At 44.5% G+C, this 23,490-nt stretch overlaps 1 protein-coding gene across 1 annotated transcript in view; it reads right to left on the reverse strand.

Moving 5' to 3' along the window:
- LOC120064655 (cadherin-22-like) overlaps positions 1–23,490 on the reverse strand; it is a 162,344-nt gene that overhangs the window by 12,121 nt on the left and 126,733 nt on the right. Inside the window, exons 9-10 of the mRNA XM_039015279.1 lie at positions 19,436–19,553; positions 7,942–8,193 (exon numbers count right to left, since the gene is read on the reverse strand). Of these exons, the coding sequence (XP_038871207.1) occupies positions 7,942–8,193; positions 19,436–19,553 (370 nt within the window). The remainder of the gene's footprint in view (positions 1–7,941; positions 8,194–19,435; positions 19,554–23,490) is intronic.

Genomic DNA, 23,490 nt, shown 5'->3' on the forward strand with positions numbered 1-23,490 from the left:
AGTGCTAGAGGCATCACTACAGACCCTGGTTCAATCCCAGGCTGTATACCGGCTGTGATCGTGAGTCCCATAGGGCAGCACACAATTGGACCAGCGTCGTCCGGGTTAAGGGAGGGTTCGGCCATCATTGTAAAATAAGAATTTGTTCTTAACTGTCTTGCCTATTTAAATTAAATAGCCAAAACTCCATCTACGCAAAACATGCTCATTAGAAGGTCCTGTATTGATTGTATTTTCAACAAGCAACTATCAGAAAAAAAATCTAACTTTTGTAGTGTTACTTTCATCAGCTGTTGTATAGTATATGATCCAAAACACAGAAAACATTGTCACTGCACTGGGCCTTTAGTGCTCTAACCCTCACACTACTAAAGTCACACATTGTGAATGTGAGAGATATGGCCTGACCATTAACTCAAAGAAAATGAATGACAGTACACTATTTTTCTTTAATTGGGTATGTCAGAGAACCCTTATATCTTGAAGGATTTGATAGACTTCTATTGGATTCGCAGCTTGATGCAAAGCACAGGCCCTTAGGCAATATACACTCCCACCCTTAACCGTGACCTTGAGAGTCGGAACATGACGCTGAAACTTTGATTGTTTCACCTTTCTTTCATGTTTTTTTTCCTCTTATGGGAAAGAGCAAAATGCAACAGTGACAAGCATATTAATCTGTATAAAAAAAACTTGTCTTCATTTGCTGTAAATGACTTGAAAAATAAGACTGGGAGTTGTAGAGAAAATGGCCTGCGTTCCCATCTGGAGAGCTGCGTTTGCAGAAAGGAAGATGAGGACTGTTGATCGTCTAGAGCCTCTTGTACAATAACTCTTCATCTAGCCACTTCTCTTAACCTACATTGTCTCCATGGTGCCATGGGGAGATGGATGTCTTTGATCATTGTGGGAGTTTTTCCTCCGCATTCACCATCATTGGAGACAGTCAATAGCCGGGTCCAGCCAATAGACACGGGTCATACTAACCTCTTGATGCATGCTGCTGTGCATGCCAAACATGCACTTGATTAGTACTCTCAATTCCCAATGGTGAAGAGGGTAATGGGAGGCGGAGATCTTGATTATACGACTCCTCTACTAACCAATCAGTGGTGAAGTTGGTAAACTGTGTGAGTGATATAAACTGCATGCGAGATGGGAGGGGCAGTGTTTTTCTTCTCTTAGTGGAAATGGAAAATCAGAGGTAATACATTGGCTGCTTCATTCCTCTTAGAGATATTAACTTGAACGTTACATATTACGGTTATTCGCCGCTGTGGTGATATAGCGCATGATATGCAAAGTCACATTTTGTATGTTATGCATGGAATAATGCATCACAGCCTGTTGTATATGTCCTGCAAACAGTGGCCAAACCCTGTAGTATAGTACCTGCCTCGCCAACATGTGGCTGCTCCTCTGTGTACAGATGTTCTGATAAGCGGTCCTGACAAGACGGCTAATTTACCCTTGGGCTGTGCCTAGCCACATGAGGCCAAGAGTTCATCTTGGCAGATGGGGCTTAATTGGAACGGATGTGCGCAGATGCCTCGCCAAAATGGATTTATCACGTCACCCACTAAATTAACTGATGGAGGGATTGTTTATTTGTTGCTAATTAGGCAGAAATTTGTTTTCATTTCGCTCATCATGCCACAATTGATCTAATAGGTTGCTTGGGCGCCTCCGGGGAGCTGGGTTCTCCAACCCAACCACACTCATAAACACGTACAGAACAATGGGTGAGTTTGTGTTCGTGTGTGTTCTGTATGTGTGTCTAGGCACTGTGTGTGGTTCTATTCTGTGTGTGTGTGTGTGTACGCTCTGTCTGTGTGTTCTGTGTGTGGGTGGATCGTTGGGAAGTCATTGCCGCCACACAAGCAGTCAGTTGTTTTGCTCCAGTACATCTCCCCCATTAACACACAAGGTGGCTGTTGACACAGCACTGTCCATTCTCGTTCCGCTCTCTCCCCATACGGCAAATAAATATATGGCAATATATGTACAGTTGAAGTCGGAAGTTTACATACACTTAGGTTGGAGTCATTAAAACTTGTTTTTCAACCACAAATGTCTTGTTAACAAACTATAGTTTTGGCAAGTCGGTTAGGACATCTACTTTGTTCATGACACAAGTAATTTTTCCAACAATTGTTTACAGACAGATTATTTCACTTATAATTCACCGTATCACAATTCCAGTGGGTCAGAAGTTTACATACATTAAGTTGACTGTGCCTTTAAACAGCTTGGAAAATTCCAGAAAATTATGTCATGGCTTTAGAAGCTTCTGATAGGCTAATTGACATCATGTGAGTAAATTGGAGGTGTACCTGTGGATGTATTTCAAGGCCGACCTTCAAACTTAGTACCTCTTTGCTTGACATCATGGGAAAATCAAAATAAATCAGCCAAGACCTCCGAAAAATAAATGTTGGACCTCCACAAGTCTGGTTCATCCTTGGGAGTAATTTCCAAAGGCCTGAAGGTACCACGTTCATCTGTACAAAGAATAGTACGCAAGTATAAACACCATAGGACCACGCAGCTGTCATAATGCTCAGGAATGAGACACATTCTGTCTCCTAGAGATGAACATACTTCGGTGCGAAAAGTGCAAATCAATCCCAAAACAACAGCAAAGGACCTTGTAAAGATGCTGGAAGGAAACAGGTACAAAAGCATATATATCCACAGTAAAACGAGTCCTATAACAACATAACCGCCATAAAAAAAGCCAGACTACGGTTTGCAACTGCACATGGGGACAAAGATCGTACTTTTTGGAGAAATGTCTTCTGGTCTGATGAAACAAAAATAGAACTGTTTGGCCATAATGACCATCGTTATGTTTGGAGGAAAAAGGTGGAGGCTTGCAAGCAGAAGAACACCATCCCAACTGTGAAGCACGGGGGTGGCAGCATCATGTTGTGGGGGTGCTTTGCTGCACTTCACAAAATAGATGGCATCATGAGGTAGGGAAATTATGTGGATATATTGAAGCAACATCTCAAGACATATTTATTTTATTTATTTTTTACCTTTATTTAACTAGGCAAGTCAGTTAAGAACAACTTCTTATTTTCAATGACGGCCAAGTGGCTTAACTGCCTTGTTCAGTGGCAGAACGACAGATTTTTACCTTTTCAGCTCGGGGATTCGATCTTGCAACCTTTCGGTTACTAGTCCAACGCTCTAACCACTAGTGTACCTGCCGTCCCACATCAGTCAGGAAGTAAAGCTTGGTCGCAAATGGGTCTTCCACATAGACAATGACCCCAAGCATACTTCCAAAGTTGTGGCAAAATGGCTTAAGGACAACAAAGTCAATGTAATTGGAGTGGCCATCACAAAGCCCTGACCTCAAACCTATAGAAAATGTGTGTGCAGAACTGAAAAAGTGTGTGCGAGCAAGGAGGCCTACAAACCTGACTCAGTTACACCAGCTCTGTCAGGAGGAATGGGCCAAACTTCACCCAACTTATTGTGGGAAGCTTGTGGAAGGCTACCTGAAACGTTTGACTCAAGTTAAACAATATAAAGGCAATGCTACCAAATACTGATTGAGTGTATGTAAACTTCTGACCCACTGGGAATGTGATGAAAGAAATAAAAGCTGAAATAAATAATTCTCTCTACTATTATTCTGACATTTCACATTCTTAAAATAAAGTGGTGATCCTAACTGACCTAAGACAGGGGATTTTTACTAGGATTAAATGTCAGGGATTGTGAAAAACTGAGTTTAAATATACTTGGCTAAGGTGTATGTAAACTTCCGACTTCAACTGTATATTATTTATATATTATATGGGCATAGATGGTGGAAACATACAGTATATGCCCATATATGGTGGAAACGTACAGTATATGTCCATATATTGTGGAAACATACAGTATATGCCCATATATTGTGGAAACGTATATGCCCATATATGGTGGAAACATACAGTACATGTCCATATATGGTACAAACATTTATGCCCATATATGTTTATATATGTCACATATATGTTGAAATATATAAGAATTGGCAGTTTTCATAAATGTGACATATGTTATTGAAATATATGATAATATATTTTAAAATGTATGTCATGTTCATTTATGGGATTTTAAAATATTTTAAATACAGTACCAGTCAAAAGTGTGGACACACCTACTCATTCCAGGGTTTTTCTTTATCTTTACTATGTTCTACATTGTAGAATAATAGTGAAAACATCAAAACTATGGAATAACACATATGGAATCATGTAGTAACCAAAAAGTGTTAAATCAAAATATATTTTTTATTTGAGATTCTTCAAAGTAGCCGCCCTTTGCCTTGATGACAGCTTTGCACACTCTTGGCATTCTCTCAACTAGCTTCAATGAGGTTTCAATTAATGCATTTCAATTAACAGGTGTGCCTTGTTAAAAGTTAATTTGTGGAATGTCTTTCCTTCTTAATGCATTTGCCATAACAAAGGGGTTGAATACTTATTGACTCAAGACATTTCAGCCTAACATTTTTTATTAATTTGTAAAAACATAATTCCACTGTGTAGGCGAGTCACACAAAATCTAAATTGAATTAATTTTAAATTCAGGCTGTAACAAAACAAAATGTGGAAAAAGTCAAGGGGTGTAAATACTTTCTCAAGGCCCTATATGTGTTTCAATATAGCACAATCTAAATGGAATACTGTAAATACTCTATAGCTATAGCACCACCAAAACCACAGTACCTTTTAACCAATGCTTTTTGTAGTGAAGCTTGTCTCCTTACGATTTGTACATAACCATAATGTGTTGGTTGAGGGCCAAAACGCTTTTAAAAACCACAATGAATAAAATATAAATGGCTTTTTAAGCTCACCAAGCTTAAGTTAACGGAGGCATAACTTTAACCGTACTCTCATTAAAACCACCCTAAAAATAATACCCCTTCCCTGATTCAGAGACCCCGGGTGACCTAAGGTATGTCCCAAATGGCCCCCCAATCCCAGTGCCCTGGTCAAAGGTAGTTCCCTATATGGGGACTAGGGTGCCATTTAGGGACCTAGTCCCGGCCTGTTCATCAATCATTCAAAACAAACAAGATGTGAAACATGTTAGTGAAGTAAGACGAGGGAACCGAAAATAAACTGACAACGATGTACACTGCGTTATTGCGTTTCAACCGCAGCCGAAATAGTAACGTTTCGAGCAATATTGACGAGGCAAGCGACTCATTAAATGTTTAAACATGACAATCCAAAATCCTCTCTCGCCTAGCACTCCTGCTGAGAGTCGTGCATGTGAGTGCTAGTATCTGAGAACGTCTGGAAAGCTTTATCTATTTAAAGAGCGTTGTTCCAGGGGGACGTTAGGGCTGATGCAGCAATTCCCCCCCTCCTCCTTCTAGGCCTCCCACTCTCTCCACTCAGCTCCCCCTACCTCCATATTCTGGGGAGCAGAGTGGTTTGATATCATTGAATTGTATACACTCTCCACTTGGACAAAACTTTTTCTCATGAAAGGGGGTTGAGTTTTCTGACTGCAACATCAGCAGTTACCCGTTTGAAGGAAAAAGATGGAAAAGTAAAGATATGCATCACCTTTTTATGTAATCTGTCCTTGTTTTTCCAGCCTGTTCTACATGAGATGAGAAAAAAAGTAACCCTAAAAGATGGACTGTCCATCTAACAATGATAGTTGTGGTGGGGTGATACACTCCGTTTTAGTACTACTTGGTTTATCGTTCAGATAAGTGCCACACATTTGGATAAGCGGTGTTTGGTGGGATAGCATCATGAATCAAATCAAATCAAATGTATTTATATAGCCCTTCTTACATCAGCTGATATCTCAAAGTGCTGTACAGAAACCCAGCCTAAAACCCCAAACAGCAAGCAATGCAGGTGTAGAAGCACGGTCTATCCTTGAACTGTCTATCCTTAGTCAAGCATAAGGAAATCTTGAAGGAAGGATAAGGAAATGGTGATAATAAATGTAAAACAAATCATAGAAGCATGCAATTCATGAATGAGGGATACAGCTATAGGGGTATATTGTTTGGTGGGATTGCGTCATGAACTGTCTACACTAAGACAAGGATAAGAAAATGAGGGATACATTGGTAGTGGTAGATTTGACTTTGGTCTTCTGGTCTCTATATTATTCACATTGTTTTGAATAATTCCCATATACTCATACAGTGCATTCGGAAGGTATTCAGACCCTTTCACTATTTACACATTATGTTACTGTACGTAAAACATTTCCCTCAATCTACAACACAATACCCTATAATAAAAAGTGAAAACAGGTTTTGAGACATTTTTTTTAACAGAAATACCTTACTTACATAAGTATTCAGACCCTTTGCTATGAGACTTGACATTGAGCTCAGGTGCATCTTGTTTCCATTAATCATCCTTGAGATGCTTCTACAAATTGGTAGGATTCCACCAGTGGTAAATGAAATTGATTGGACATGATTTGGAAAGGCACACACCTGTCTATATAAGGTCCCACAGTTGACAGTGCATGTCAGAGCGGAAACCAAGCCCTGAGGTTGAAGGAATTGTCCGTAGAGCTCCGAGACAGGATAGTGTCGAGGCACAGATCTGGGGAAGGGTACCAAAACATTTATACATCATTGAAGATCCCCAAGAACACAGTGGCCACCATCGTTCTTAAATGGAAGAAGTTTGGAAACACCAAGACTCTTCCCAGAGCTGGCCACCCAGCCAAACTGAGCAATTGGGGGAGAATGGCCTTGGTCAGGGAGGTGACTAAGAACCTGATGGTCACTCTGACAGAGCTCCAGAGTTCCTCTGTGGAGATGGGAGAGCCTTCCAGAAGGACAACCATCTCTGCAGCACTCCACCAATCAGGTCTTTATGGTAAAGTGGCCAGACGGAAGCCGCAGGAGTGACTTCGGGACAAGTCTCTGAATGTCCTTGAGTGGCCCAGCCAGAGCCCAGACTTAAACCTGATCAAACATCTCTGGATAGACCTGAAAATAGCTGCGTAGCGATGCTCCCCATCCAACCTGACAGAGCTAGAAAGGATCTGCAGAGAAGAATGGGAGAAAATTCCCAAATACAGGTGCGCCAAGCTTGTAGCGTCATACCCAAGACTCAAGGCTGTAATCACTGCCAAAGGTGCTTCAACAAAGTACTGAGTAAATAGTCTGAATACTTACGTAAATATGATATTTCCGTTTTTTATTTTGAATACATTTGCTACAATTTCTAAAAACCTGTTTATGCTTTGTCATTATAGGGTATTGTGTGTAGATTGATGAGAAAAAAAAAATATTTAATCAATTTTAGAATGAGGCTGTAACGTAACAAAATGTGGGAAAAGTCAAGTGGTCTGAACTTTCTGAATGCACTGTATATGTGATATACCTGTAGCAGAATTATAATATTTTACACCCATATACTGTATACCTCTCTATTTGTCTGTTTTAAAACAAAAGCATTTTCTGTGTCCCTATAGACTCCCATCAGAATATCCAGAGCAGATGTCTTTCCTTTATTAATGCCAGTTGTAAACATACTTTATCCCATACTTTATCCCATACTTTATCCCAACAAACAATCTGCATCCTTCAATTTGATCCTATGCCCAGCTTGTGTCTTTACAGTTGACTTATTCCAACAGAAGGGCCATCTCATTAATCAAATAGACAGAAATCTCAACAAGTGTGCAATTATGTTACCCCAAAAACTGTACAAGCAGACCAACAGGTCATAGTGTTGTTTGTTTTGTGCATCGTTTCTTTACATAAATTATGACTTCTTTGGGAGCTTAAACAGATGTTTTCAGACCTCTGTTCAAATAGAATTTGTTTCTTTCAAGAACCTTGAGCGTTTGATTGCCTAAAGTGCCAAATAGACTGGAATTTCACTTTTATAACTATTATGTTGGCAACCTCAATAAAGAAGGGGTTTGGTCGCTGCTTACCTATGAGTATAAGCATGCAGACCAGTAGAGCTATGAGGGCCCCGGGACTGAGTGAGGCGCTAATGACGTAGGCGGTGGCATTGCAGGACTGGATGGCGCCCTCCGGGTCGCAGCCACACACGTGGATGGTCAGGGTACCCGTGGAGCTCAGAGCAGGAGGCCCGGTATCCACCACCAGGATAGGCAGCAGGTAGACGTTCTGCTCGCGGCGGTTGAAGCCCGAGCGCTGGGTCCGGATCCCTACAGTGTTGTCTGGAACATGGAGATATAATATTATACAAGGGTAGTCTATGTCAAACATAGACCTTCATAACTATCTGCTCGTGATGGTTGAAGCCTGAGCGCTGGGTCTGCAGTGTTGTCTGGAACATAGAGATATATGAGCTAATATTAGTGCCGGGATGATACCAGTATTTCATTACCAGTATTCCAGAGTCATATTTAGTTATTTTCCAAGCTATAGTACACAGTATTTTACATGCAGGAGGTTTATAAATGACTAAAGAGTTGGTCTGCTTCGTGTAATATTGGGACGGAAACTCAAAATGGAATCCATTTCAACTCTATATCTGACATGGTACAGGTGTCTTTTTTTAAAGCCCATAACCATGTATGTGAGGTGTATACTTTGGTTTCAAAGTAGATTTGTTTAAGACTACCAATAATCACTCTGTGTGACCCTGATTTAGCCCACTGCCGTAAAAGGTTATTTATATGGTCTGGAATTCCTCACAGACAGAGGAATCAATCAAGATATTTCAGTAGAGCCATGTGGAAAAATAAAATAGGTGCTAATTAATAAATACACTTGCCTCTGCTCAGGTAGACCATTTGGTCATATGGTTACTACCATTCATCATTTTTTATATATATTTTTTAATTTAACCTTTATTTAACTAGGCAAGTCAATTAAAAACAAATTCTTATTTACAATGACGTCCTACCGGGGAACAGTGGGTTAACTGCCTTGTTCAGGGGCAGCACAACAGATCTTTACCTTGTCAGCTCAGGGATTTGATCCAGCAACATTTCGGTTACTGGCCCAACGCTCTAACTACCTGCCGCCCCATATTATCAATGAACAGTTCAGAAGCATTTACTTGTTCATGCATAGATGGGTTATACAGGCTAAATAGGCATTATTAAAAGTAAACACTCCCATTTTGCCAAAGATAGATACCTCAGATCATCAACTCTGAAATAATATTAGTATTTAAGGACATGGAGCAAAGGAATCACGTGTGTCAAGCCCATACACTTCAACCATGTCTTTTTAGAGTGAACACATGAATTGCTAGCTGCTGTCAGTGAGCATTCAATTTCAATTTAAGGGGTTTTATTGGCATGGGAAACACATGTTTACATTGCCAAAGCAAGTGAAATAGATAATAAACAAAAGTGAAATAAACATTAAACATTACACTCACAAAAGTTTCAAAAGAATAAAGACATTTCAAATTTCATATTCTGTCTATATACAGTTTTGTAATGATGTGCAAATAGTTAAAGTACAAAAGGGAAAATAAATAAACATAAATATAGGTTGTATTTACAATGGTGTTTGTTCTTCACTGGTTGCTCTTTTCTTGTGGCAGCAGGTCTCAAATCTTGCTGCTGTGATGTCACACTGTGGTATTTCACCCAATAGCTATGTGAGTTTATCAAAATTGGATTTGTTTTTGAATTCTTTGTGTTTCTGTGTAATCTGAGGGAAATATGAATCTGTAATATGGTCATACATTTGTCAGGAGGTCAGGAAGTGCAGCTCAGTTTCCACCTCATTTTGTGCACAGTGTGCACATAGCCTGTCTTGTCTTGAGAGACAGGTCTGCTTCATCACACATTCTTTTTAGTCAAATGAAACCAAGGGGAGAAAATGGGAGGACGTCATGATTTGAAATGGAACCTCACTGGTGCACAGCCTCTCGGGGAGACACATGTAACACTAAATGTATTTGTATGTTTTTATTTCACCTTTATTTAACCAAGCATACAGTAGCAGGCTTTGACAAATATAGTCAGAAAAGCTAGTGTGGATGGACTTGCATATAAGACACTGGGCAATCCATCACCGGAGACAGACATCACCATCATGGACTTAGCTACAGCACTGTCAGGAGGCAGACATCACTGTTATGGACGTAGCTACAGCACTGTTACAGGCAGGCAGACATCACTGTTATGGACGTAGCTACAGCACTGTTACAGGCAGACATCACTGTTATGGACGTAGCTACAGCACTGTTACAGGCAGGCAGACATCACTGTTATGGACGTAGCTACAGCACTGTTACAGACAGGCAGACATCACTGTTATGGACGTAGCTACAGAACTGTTACAGGCAGGCATCACTGTCATGGACGTAGCTACAGCACTGTTACAGGCAGACATCACTGTTATGGACGTAGCTACAGCACTGTTACAGGCAGGCAGACATCACTGTCATGGACTTAGCTACAGCACTGTTACAGGCAGACATCACTGTTATGGACGTAGCTACAGCACTGTTACAGGCAGACATCACTGTTATGGACGTAGCTACAGCACTGTTACAGGCAGACATCACTGTTATGGACGTAGCTACAGCACTGTTACAGGCAGGCAGACATCCCTGTTATGGACGTAGCTACAGCACTGTTACAGGCAGGCAGGCATCACTGTTATGGACGTAGCTACAGCACTGTTACAGGCAGACATCACTGTTATGGACGTAGCTACAGCACTGTTACAGGCAGGCAGGCATCACTGTCATGGACGTAGCTACAGCACTGTTACAGGCAGACATCACTGTTATGGACATAGCTACAGCACTGTTACAGGCAGGCAGGCATCACTGTCATGGATGTAGCTACAGCACTGTTACAGGCAGGCAGACATCACTGTCATGGACGTAGCTATAGCACTGTTACAGGCAGACATCACTGTTATGGACGTAGCTACAGCACTGTTACAGGCAGGCAGACATCACTGTCATGGACGTAGCTACAGCACTGTTACAGGCAGACATCACTGTCATGGACGTAGCTACAGCACTGTTACAGGCAGACATCACTGTTATGGACGTAGCTACAGCACTGTTACAGGCAGGCAGGCATCACTGTCATGGACGTAGCTACAGCACTGTTACAGGCAGGCAGACATCACTGTTATGGACGTAGCTACAGCACTGTTACAGGCAGACATCACTGTTATGGACGTAGCTACAGCACTGTTACAGGCAGGCAGGCATCACTGTCATGGACGTAGCTACAGCACTGTTACAGGCAGGCAGACATCACTGTCATGGACGTAGCTACAGCACTGTTACAGGCAGGCAGACATCACTGTTATGGACGTAGCTACAGCACTGTTACAGGCAGACATCACTGTCATGGACTTAGCTACAGCACTGTTACAGGCAGACATCACTGTTATGGACGTAGCTACAGCACTGTTACAGGCAGACATCACTGTCATGGACTTAGCTACAGCACTGTTACAGGCAGGCAGGCATCACTGTTATGGACGTAGCTACAGCACTGTTACAGGCAGACATCACTGTTATGGACGTAGCTACAGCACTGTTACAGGCAGACATCACTGTTATGGACGTAGCTACAGCACTGTTACAGGCAGACATCACTGTTATGGACGTAGCTACAGCACTGTTACAGGCAGGCAGACATCACTGTTATGGACGTAGCTACAGCACTGTTACAGACAGGCAGACATCACTGTTATGGACGTAGCTACAGAACTGTTACAGGCAGGCATCACTGTCATGGACGTAGCTACAGCACTGTTACAGGCAGACATCACTGTTATGGACGTAGCTACAGCACTGTTACAGGCAGGCAGACATCACTGTCATGGACTTAGCTACAGCACTGTTACAGGCAGACATCACTGTTATGGACGTAGCTACAGCACTGTTACAGGCAGACATCACTGTTATGGACGTAGCTACAGCACTGTTACAGGCAGACATCACTGTTATGGACGTAGCTACAGCACTGTTACAGGCAGGCAGGCATCACTGTCATGGACGTAGCTACAGCACTGTTACAGGCAGGCAGACATCCCTGTTATGGACGTAGCTACAGCACTGTTACAGGCAGGCAGGCATCACTGTTATGGACGTAGCTACAGCACTGTTACAGGCAGACATCACTGTTATGGACGTAGCTACAGCACTGTTACAGGCAGGCAGGCATCACTGTCATGGACGTAGCTACAGCACTGTTACAGGCAGACATCACTGTTATGGACATAGCTACAGCACTGTTACAGGCAGGCAGGCATCACTGTCATGGATGTAGCTACAGCACTGTTACAGGCAGGCAGACATCACTGTCATGGACGTAGCTATAGCACTGTTACAGGCAGACATCACTGTTATGGACGTAGCTACAGCACTGTTACAGGCAGGCAGACATCACTGTCATGGACGTAGCTACAGCACTGTTACAGGCAGACATCACTGTCATGGACGTAGCTACAGCACTGTTACAGGCAGACATCACTGTTATGGACGTAGCTACAGCACTGTTACAGGCAGGCAGGCATCACTGTCATGGACGTAGCTACAGCACTGTTACAGGCAGGCAGACATCACTGTTATGGACGTAGCTACAGCACTGTTACAGGCAGACATCACTGTTATGGACGTAGCTACAGCACTGTTACAGGCAGGCAGGCATCACTGTCATGGACGTAGCTACAGCACTGTTACAGGCAGGCAGACATCACTGTCATGGACGTAGCTACAGCACTGTTACAGGCAGGCAGACATCACTGTTATGGACGTAGCTACAGCACTGTTACAGGCAGACATCACTGTCATGGACTTAGCTACAGCACTGTTACAGGCAGACATCACTGTTATGGACGTAGCTACAGCACTGTTACAGGCAGACATCACTGTCATGGACTTAGCTACAGCACTGTTACAGGCAGGCAGGCATCACTGTTATGGACGTAGCTACAGCACTGTTACAGGCAGACATCACTGTCATGGACTTAGCTACAGCACTGTTACAGGCAGACATCACTGTTATGGACGTAGCTACAGCACTGTTACAGGCAGGCAGACATCACTGTTATGGACGTAGCTACAGCACTGTTACAGACAGGCAGACATCACTGTTATGGACGTAGCTACAGAACTGTTACAGGCAGGCATCACTGTCATGGACGTAGCTACAGCACTGTTACAGGCAGACATCACTGTTATGGACGTAGCTACAGCACTGTTACAGGCAGGCAGACATCACTGTCATGGACTTAGCTACAGCACTGTTACAGGCAGACATCACTGTTATGGACGTAGCTACAGCACTGTTACAGGCAGACATCACTGTTATGGACGTAGCTACAGCACTGTTACAGGCAGACATCACTGTTATGGACGTAGCTACAGCACTGTTACAGGCAGGCAGGCATCACTGTCATGGACGTAGCTACAGCACTGTTACAGGCAGGCAGACATCCCTGTTATGGACGTAGCTACAGCACTGTTACAGGCAGGCAGGCATCACTGTTATGGACGTAGCTACAGCACTGTTACAGGCAGACATCACTGTTATGGACGTAGCTACAGCACTGTTACAGGCAGGCAGGCATCACTGTCATGGACGTAGCTACAGCACTGTTACAGGCAGACATCACTGTTATGGACATAGCTACAGCACTGTTACAGGCAGGCAGGCATCACTGTCATGGATGTAGCTACAGCACTGTTACAGGCAGGCAGACATCACTGTCATGGACGTAGCTATAGCACTGTTACAGGCAGACATCACTGTTATGGACGTAGCTACAGCACTGTTACAGGCAGGCAGACATCACTGTCATGGACGTAGCTACAGCACTGTTACAGGCAGACATCACTGTCATGGACGTAGCTACAGCACTGTTACAGGCAGACATCACTGTTATGGACGTAGCTACAGCACTGTTACAGGCAGGCAGGCATCACTGTCATGGACGTAGCTACAGCACTGTTACAGGCAGGCAGACATCACTGTTATGGACGTAGCTACAGCACTGTTACAGGCAGACATCACTGTTATGGACGTAGCTACAGCACTGTTACAGGCAGGCAGGCATCACTGTCATGGACGTAGCTACAGCACTGTTACAGGCAGGCAGACATCACTGTCATGGACGTAGCTACAGCACTGTTACAGGCAGGCAGACATCACTGTTATGGACGTAGCTACAGCACTGTTACAGGCAGACATCACTGTCATGGACTTAGCTACAGCACTGTTACAGGCAGACATCACTGTTATGGACGTAGCTACAGCACTGTTACAGGCAGACATCACTGTCATGGACTTAGCTACAGCACTGTTACAGGCAGGCAGGCATCACTGTTATGGACGTAGCTACAGCACTGTTACAGGCAGACATCACTGTCATGGACTTAGCTACAGCACTGTTACAGGCAGACATCACTGTTATGGACGTAGCTACAGCACTGTTACAGGCAGGCAGACATCACTGTCATGGACGTAGCTACAGCACTGTTACAGGCAGGCAGACATCCCTGTTATGGACGTAGCTACAGCACTGTTACAGGCAGACATCACTGTCATGGACTTAGCTACAGCACTGTTACAGGCAGACATCACTGTCATGGACGTAGCTACAGCACTGTTACAGGCAGGCAGACATCCCTGTTATGGACGTAGCTACAGCACTGTTACAGGCAGACATCACTGTCATGGACTTAGCTACAGCACTGTTACAGGCAGACATCACTGTTATGGACGTAGCTACAGCACTGTTACAGGCAGGCAGACATCACTGTCATGGACGTAGCTACAGCACTGTTACAGGCAGGCAGACATCCCTGTTATGGACGTAGCTACAGCACTGTTACAGGCAGACATCACTGTCATGGACTTAGCTACAGCACTGTTACAGGCAGACATCACTGTCATGGACGTAGCTACAGCACTGTTACAGGCAGGCAGACATCGCTGTTATGGACGTAGCTACAGCACTGTTACAGGCAGACAGGCATCACTGTTATGGACGTAGCTACAGCACTGTTACAGGCAGACATCACTGTCATGGACTTAGCTACAGCACTGTTACAGGCAGACATCACTGTTATGGACGTAGCTACAGCACTGTTACAGGCAGACATCACTGTTATGGACGTAGCTACAGCACTGTTACAGGCAGGCAGACATCACTGTCATGGACGTAGCTACAGCACTGTTACAGGCAGGCAGACATCCCTGTTATGGACGTAGCTACAGCACTGTTACAGGCAGACATCACTGTCATGGACTTAGCTACAGCACTGTTACAGGCAGGCAGACATCACTGTTATGGACGTAGCTACAGCACTGTTACAGGCAGGCAGACATCCCTGTTATGGACGTAGCTACAGCACTGTTACAGGCAGACATCACTGTCATGGACGTAGCTACAGCACTGTTACAGGCAGGCAGACATCACTGTTATGGACGTAGCTACAGCACTGTTACAGGCAGGCAGACATCACTGTTATGGACGTAGCTACAGCACTGTTACAGGCAGACATCACTGTTATGGACGTAGCTACAGCACTGTTACAGGCAGGCATCACTGTTATGGACGTAGCTACAGCACTGTTACAGGCAGGCATCACTGTCATGGACGTAGCTACAGCACTGTTACAGGCAGACATCACTGTCATGGACGTAGCTACAGCACTGTTACAGGCAGGCAGACATCACTGTTATGGATGTAGCTACAGCACTGTTACAGACAGGCAGACATCACTGTTATGGACGTAGCTACAGCACTGTTACAGGCAGACATCACTGTCATGGACGTAGCTACAGCACTGTTACAGGCAGGCAGACATCCCTGTTATGGACGTAGCTACAGCACTGTTACAGGCAGGCAGACATCACTGTCATGGACGTAGCTACAGCACTGTTACAGGCAGACATCACTGTCATGGACTTAGCTACAGCACTGTTACAGGCAGGCAGACATCACTGTTATGGACGTAGCTACAGCACTGTTACAGACAGGCAGGCATCACTGTCATGGACGTAGCTACAGCACTGTTACAGACAGACATCACTGTTATGGACGTAGCTACAGCACTGTTACAGGCAGGCAGGCATCACTGTCATGGACGTAGCTACAGCACTGTTACAGGCAGGCAGACATCACTGTCATGGACGTAGCTACAGCACTGTTACAGGCAGGCAGACATCCCTGTTATGGACGTAGCTACAGCACTGTTACAGGCAGACATCACTGTCATGGACTTAGCTACAGCACTGTTACAGGCAGACATCACTGTTATGGACGTAGCTACAGCACTGTTACAGGCAGACATCACTGTTATGGACGTAGCTACAGCACTGTTACAGGCAGACATCACTGTCATGGACGTAGCTACAGCACTGTTACAGGCAGACATCACTGTTATGGACGTAGCTACAGCACTGTTACAGGCAGACATCACTGTCATGGACGTAGCTACAGCACTGTTACAGACAGACATCACTGTCATGGACGTAGCTACAGCACTGTTACAGGCAGACATCACTGTCATGGACGTAGCTACAGCACTGTTACAGGCAGACATCACTGTTATGGACGTAGCTACAGCACTGTTACAGGCAGGCAGGCATCACTGTTATGGACATAGCTACAGCACTGTTACAGGCAGACATCACTGTTATGGACGTAGCTACAGCACTGTTACAGGCAGGCAGGCATCACTGTCATGGACTTAGCTACAGCACTGTTACAGGCAGGCAGACATCACTGTTATGGACGTAGCTACAGCACTGTTACAGGCAGGCAGACATCACTGTTATGGACGTAGCTACAGCACTGTTACAGGCAGACATCACTGTTATGGACGTAGCTACAGCACTGTTACAGGCAGACATCACTGTTATGGACGTAGCTACAGCACTGTTACAGGCAGGCAGGCATCACTGTCATGGACTTAGCTACAGCACTGTTACAGGCAGGCAGACATCACTGTTATGGACGTAGCTACAGCACTGTTACAGGCAGGCAGACATCACTGTTATGGACGTAGCTACAGCACTGTTACAGGCAGACATCACTGTTATGGACGTAGCTACAGCACTGTTACAGGCAGGCAGGCATCACTGTCATGGACGTAGCTACAGCACTGTTACAGGCAGACATCACTGTTATGGACGTAGCTACAGCACTGTTACAGGCAGGCAGGCATCACTGTCATGGACGTAGCTACAGCACTGTTACAGGCAGACATCACTGTTATGGACGTAGCTACAGCACTGTTACAGGCAGGCAGACATCCCTGTTATGGACGTAGCTACAGCACTGTTACAGGCAGGCAGACATCACTGTCATGGACTTAGCTACAGCACTGTTACAGACAGACATCACTGTTATGGACGTAGCTACAGCACTGTTACAGGCAGACATCACTGTTATGGACGTAGCTACAGCACTGTTACAGACAGACAGTACACTCTTCCTATTACAGTAACTTTGCTGAGCATAATGTCTTTGACATTGTCCCTCTGACCTCTACTCAGCATCCTATTTCATAAGTGCATCTTTCTATCTGAAAAAGAGAAGGTGTGGACTGAAAAGTGATGCAGTGATTTTAGGCTCCATCATCGTTGTATTGTTTATTTCAGAAATTATATGATAACCATATAGCAGGTAATTACTTTGAAATTCCTTGTTAAAATGTTAATGAACTAATACTTTCATATTAATTACACGTTAGTTTCTTTGAGATTGACACAATAATTGTTTTGGACCATTTAGTACCATGTAGTTACCAATGGTGTTGAATTCTTTGAGATAGGTACCAGAGAGTATTCATTAATAACATGCCAATACCACCTTAACTCATTGAAAATAAAGGGGAATTTCATTGCACTAATAGGTGCATTGACAAGTGCTGTGGAAACAGTCTGTATATTTGAATATGTATTTTATGAGGCGACAGGGAAATGATTAAGCTAATTATGTGTGTTTTAATGGAGGGAAATATATACAGTTGTTGTTATTTATCATGTCATGTTCATTTACAGTAATCAGTTGAGTAAATTAACAAAAACTGATAAGCTAAGACAAAACAAAACACACATCTTTCATTAGCTTCATAAATAATATTTACCTCTGGGGAAAATGCAGTCAGTAAAATAAAGCAAGACGTGTCTCTATTTTTTGCGATAACTCCAGACCTTCAATGGCCAAGATTAGCTTTACAGAGATCCAAACAAACAATGAGTATAACAGTTTTAGGGGATGAAATAAAAGAGAGTGTCTGTTTGTCCTGATGTATCAAGGCTCAACGACAGAATGCAATGTGAAGCCGTGATGGTGGAGAGAGAAAGTGACAGATCCAATCTGACAGGTTGACAAACGTGTCCATGAAAACAGAAGTACAGTGGAAAACAAGAGAGATGGGAGGAGAAAGAAAAAGGTCTGAGTCACTGTGTGTCTCTGTGTTAGAGCATACTTTTAAGCACTGAGTGTGTGTGTGTGTGTGTGTGTGTGTGTGTGTGTGTGTGTGTGTGTGTGTGTGTGTGTGTGTGTGTGTGTGTGTGTGTGTGTGTGTGTGTGTGTGTACAAGTGTGTGTTCGTGCATGTGTGTGTGTGTGTGTACGTGTGTGTGTGTGTGTGTGTGTGTGTGTGTGTGTGTGTGTGTGTGTGTGTGTGTGTGTGTGTGTGTGTGTGTGTGTGTGTGTGTGTGTGTGTGTGTGTGTGTGTGTGTGTGTGTGTGTGTGTGTGTGTGTGTGTGTACAAGTGTGTGTTCGTGCATGTGTGTGTGTGTGTGTACGTGTGTGTGTGAGTGTGTGTGTGTGTGTGTGTGTGTGTGTGTGTGTGTGTGTGTGTGTGTGTGTGTGTGTGTGTGTGTGTTTCCCCGTACTCAGGACCGTACTCAGGCCCCATGTTTCCCCGTACTCAGGACCCCCTGCCCTGGCGCGTGACTGGGGTTACACCACACCACGCCGCAGCCTCCGTTGACATTTCCCTGGCTCACTCGCCTGACATTTTCACTGTGTCAGATCAATCTTGATTTAGCCACGTGTCACATTCACTTAGGTACACATCTCCAAAGAGGGATTTGCTTGCGAACATGTAATCCCTCTTGGCTACGTGGGTCAGTGTTTTGCAACAACAAAAAAGACGGAGGCAAAGTCACCACTCTGTATGGATGTCCTTATGTGGTGTTTTCTAATGCAGTGGCACGTTAAGCTAAACAGTTTGTCCATATACCACATTCCCATGTGCCACGTGTTAGTGTAGCTACACAGTCATTTTATATTTCACAATATGTTAATGACCTTTTATGCTACACAGTTGAACCTATTCATTTGACAATACGGTACAGCCTACTCTAAAAGCATTCACTGATAGGCTCAAAGACCGTCTGAGGCATGACACCAGGATGTACAGTATCATCCTTCAGAATACCCTTCAGAGTGACTCTGTAACAGCTGGAAGTCCTTTGATTTATGACTTCTGACCCCTTACCTTTGACATCCCACAGGGTGAAGTGGCGGTTGTTGGTGGCCTCCGGAGCCAGGGTGAAGGAGAAGCGTTGGCCCGACTGCGGCTCGTCCCTATCCACCACGCTGATGGTGTGAATAAGCTGCCAGAGAGGAAGGAAATCAAGATGCATGGAACACAAGCCACCATCCCACTCCCAACCAGATTTTCACCTCAAGACAAGACAGCCCTGTAATGACAATTCATACTTCATTCTATTTCAGTGCGGCCAGCATCGAACCGCCGGTTGATAAATTAAAATCAGTGTGCCACAGACCGATGAGAGGAGTAGCACATTGAGGGAAACGTGGTGAACTTCTAAGAGTGGTTTACCAAATCAGCTGCAGTTATTGAATTAAGTGACTGTATAAAATAACAGGAGGAGGGGTTGGGATGAAAGGAACACTTCAGGTAATCCTCCTAAAATACAAAGTTCACTTTTCTCATTAAACGCTTGTCAAAAGACGCGTACAGTTCTGGGTTTATTTCACAAGTCTGTGACATCCAAATGAGAAATTAGAAGGCCAGGGACATTTCCTCAATGCAGAATCTCTTGAGCAGTTGTGTGGCTAATGTACAAACTGGAAGAGACTCTGTCCTTCTGTCACTCCTCCCAAAACGACAGAGTACACACAGCGAGAGAGAGAGAGAGAGAGCGAGAGAGAGCGAGAGAGCGAGCGAGAGGCAGTGCAGAGCAGGGGCATCCACACACAGAGAGAGATAGATACCACTGTGACTGACCCAAACTTAAGGAAAGCTTTGACTATGTACAGACTCAGTGAGCATAGCCTTGCTATTGAGAAAGGCCGCCGTAGGCAGACATGGCTCTCAAGAGAAGACAGGCTATGTGCACACTGCCCACAAAATGAGGTGGAAACTGAGCTGCACTTCCTAACCTCCTGCCCAATGTATGACCATATTAGAGAGACATATTTCCCTCAGATTACACAGATCCACAAAGAATTTGAAAACAAATCCAATTTTGATAAACTCCCATATCTACTGGGAGAAATTCCACAGTGTGCCATCACAGCAGCAAGATTTGTGACCTGTTGCCACAAGAAAAGGGCAACCAGTGAAGAACAAACACCATTGTAAATACAACCCATATTTATGCTTATTTATTTTAACTTGTGTGCTTTAACCATTTGTACATTGTTACAACACTGTATATATATAATATAACATTTGTAATGTCTTTATTGTTTTGAAACTTCTGTATGTGTAATGTTTACTGTTAATTTGTACTGTTTATTTCACTTTTGTATAATATCTACCTCACTTGCTTTGGCAATGTTAACACATGTTTCCCATGCCAATAAAGCCCCTTGAATTGAATTGAATTGAATAGATAGAGAGCAGGGCCATCCAGTCACACAGAGAGAGAGATAGATAGAGAGCAGGGCCATCCAGTCACACAGAGAGAGAGATAGATAGATAGATAGAGAGCAGGGGCATCCAGTCACACAGAGAGAGAGAGATAGATAGAGAGCAGGGGCATCCACACACAGAGAGAGAGATAGATAGAGAGCAGGGCCATCCAGTCACACAGAGAGAGAGAGAGAGATAGATAGAGAGCAGGGCCATCCACACACAGAGAGAGAGATAGATAGAGAGCAGGGCCATCCAGTCACACAGAGAGAGAGAGAGATAGATAGAGAGCAGGGCCATCCAGTCACACAGAGAGAGAGAGAGAGATAGATAGAGAGCAGGGCCATCCAGTCACACAGAGAGAGAGATAGATAGAGAGCAGGGCCATCCAGTCACACAGAGAGAGAGATAGATAGAGAGCAGGGCCATCCAGTCACACAGAGAGAGAGATAGATAGAGAGCAGGGCCATCCAGTCACACACAGAGAGAGAGAGAGATAGATAGAGAGCAGGGCCATCCAGTCACACACAGAGAGAGAGAGATAGAGAGCAGGGCCATCCAGTCACAGAGAGAGAGAGAGAGAGAGATAGAGAGCAGGGCCATCCAGTCACACAGAGAGAGAGATAGATAGAGAGCAGGGCCATCCAGTCACACAGAGAGAGAGATAGATAGAGAGCAGGGCCATCCAGTCACACACAGAGAGAGAGATAGATAGAGAGCAGGGCCATCCAGTCACACAGAGAGAGAGAGATAGATAGAGAGCAGGGCCATCCAGTCACACAGAGAGAGAGATAGATAGAGAGCAGGGGCATCCACACACAGAGAGAGAGATAGATAGAGAGCAGGGCCACCCAGTCACACAGAGAGAGAGAGAGATAGATAGAGAGCAGGGCCATCCAGTCACACAGAGAGAGAGATAGATAGAGAGCAGGGCCATCCACACACAGAGAGAGAGATAGATAGAGAGCAGGGCCATCCAGTCACAGAGAGAGAGAGAGAGATAGATAGAGAGCAGGGCCATCCAGTCACACAGAGAGAGAGATAGATAGAGAGCAGGGCCATCCAGTCACACAGAGAGAGAGATAGATAGAGAGCAGGGCCATCCAGTCACACAGAGAGAGAGAGATAGATAGAGAGCAGGGCCATCCAGTCACAGAGAGAGAGAGATAGATAGATAGAGAGCAGGGCCATCCAGTCACACAGAGAGAGAGAGATAGATAGAGAGCAGGGCCATCCAGTCACACAGAGAGAGAGATGGATAGAGAGCAGGGCCATCCAGTCACAGAGAGAGAGAGAGATAGATAGAGAGCAGGGCCATCCAGTCACACAGAGAGAGAGAGAGATAGAGAGCAGGGCCATCCAGTCACAGAGAGAGAGAGATAGATAGAGAGCAGGGCCATCCAGTCACACAGAGAGAGAGATAGATAGAGAGCAGGGCCATCCAGTCACACAGAGAGAGAGATAGATAGAGAGCAGGGCCATCCAGTCACACACAGAGAGAGAGATAGATAGAGAGCAGGGCCATCCAGTCAGTCACACAGAGAGAGAGAGATAGATAGAGAGCAGGGCCATCCAGTCACACAGAGAGAGAGATAGATAGAGAGCAGGGCCATCCAGTCACACAGAGAGAGAGATAGATAGAGAGCAGGGCCATCCAGTCACACAGAGAGAGAGATAGATAGATAGAGAGCAGGGCCATCCAGTCACACAGAGAGAGAGATAGATAGATAGAGAGCAGGGCCATCCAGTCACACAGAGAGAGAGATAGATAGAGAGCAGGGCCATCCAGTCACACAGAGAGAGAGATAGATAGAGAGCAGGGCCATCCAGTCACACAGAGAGAGAGATAGATAGAGAGCAGGGCCATCCAGTCACACAGAGAGAGAGAGAGATAGATAGAGAGCAGGGCCATCCAGTCACACAGAGAGAGAGATAGATAGAGAGCAGGGCCATCCAGTCACACAGAGAGAGAGAGAGATAGATAGATAGAGAGCAGGGCCATCCAGTCACACAGAGAGAGAGATAGATAGAGAGCAGGGCCATCCAGTCACACAGAGAGAGAGAGAGATAGATAGAGAGCAGGGCCATCCAGTCACACAGAGAGAGAGATAGATAGAGAGCAGGGCCATCCAGTCACACAGAGAGAGAGATAGATAGAGAGCAGGGCCATCCAGTCACACAGAGAGAGAGATAGATAGAGAGCAGGGCCATCCAGTCACACAGAGAGAGCATGTTGTAGTTAATGGTAATCCCATGTCTACTACTATTATTATTGCTGTTGGTGCCACCATTTATTTATATATAAATATTTTAAAAATGTATACTGTATGTATACTTTGACAATGTAAGTAATAATGAACTTGCCATGTCAATTGAATTGAATTGATAGAGCAGGGGCATCCAGTCACACAGAGAGAGAGATAGAGCAGGGGCATCCAGTCACAGATAGAAAGAGAGAGAGAGAAAGAGAGAGAGAGAGAGAGAGAGAGAGAGAGAGAGAGAGAGAGAGAGAGAGAGAGAGAGAGAGAGAGAGAGCAGGGGCATCCAGTCACAGAAAGAGAGAGAGCAGAGGCATCCAGTCACAGAGAGAGAGAGAGAGAGAGAGAGAGAGAGAGAGAGAGAGAGAGAGAGAGAGAGAGAGAGAGAGAGAGAGAGAGAGAGAGAGAACG

Source organism: Salvelinus namaycush, chromosome 20, assembly GCF_016432855.1.
Source record: "Salvelinus namaycush isolate Seneca chromosome 20, SaNama_1.0, whole genome shotgun sequence".
NCBI lineage: Eukaryota > Metazoa > Chordata > Actinopteri > Salmoniformes > Salmonidae > Salvelinus > Salvelinus namaycush.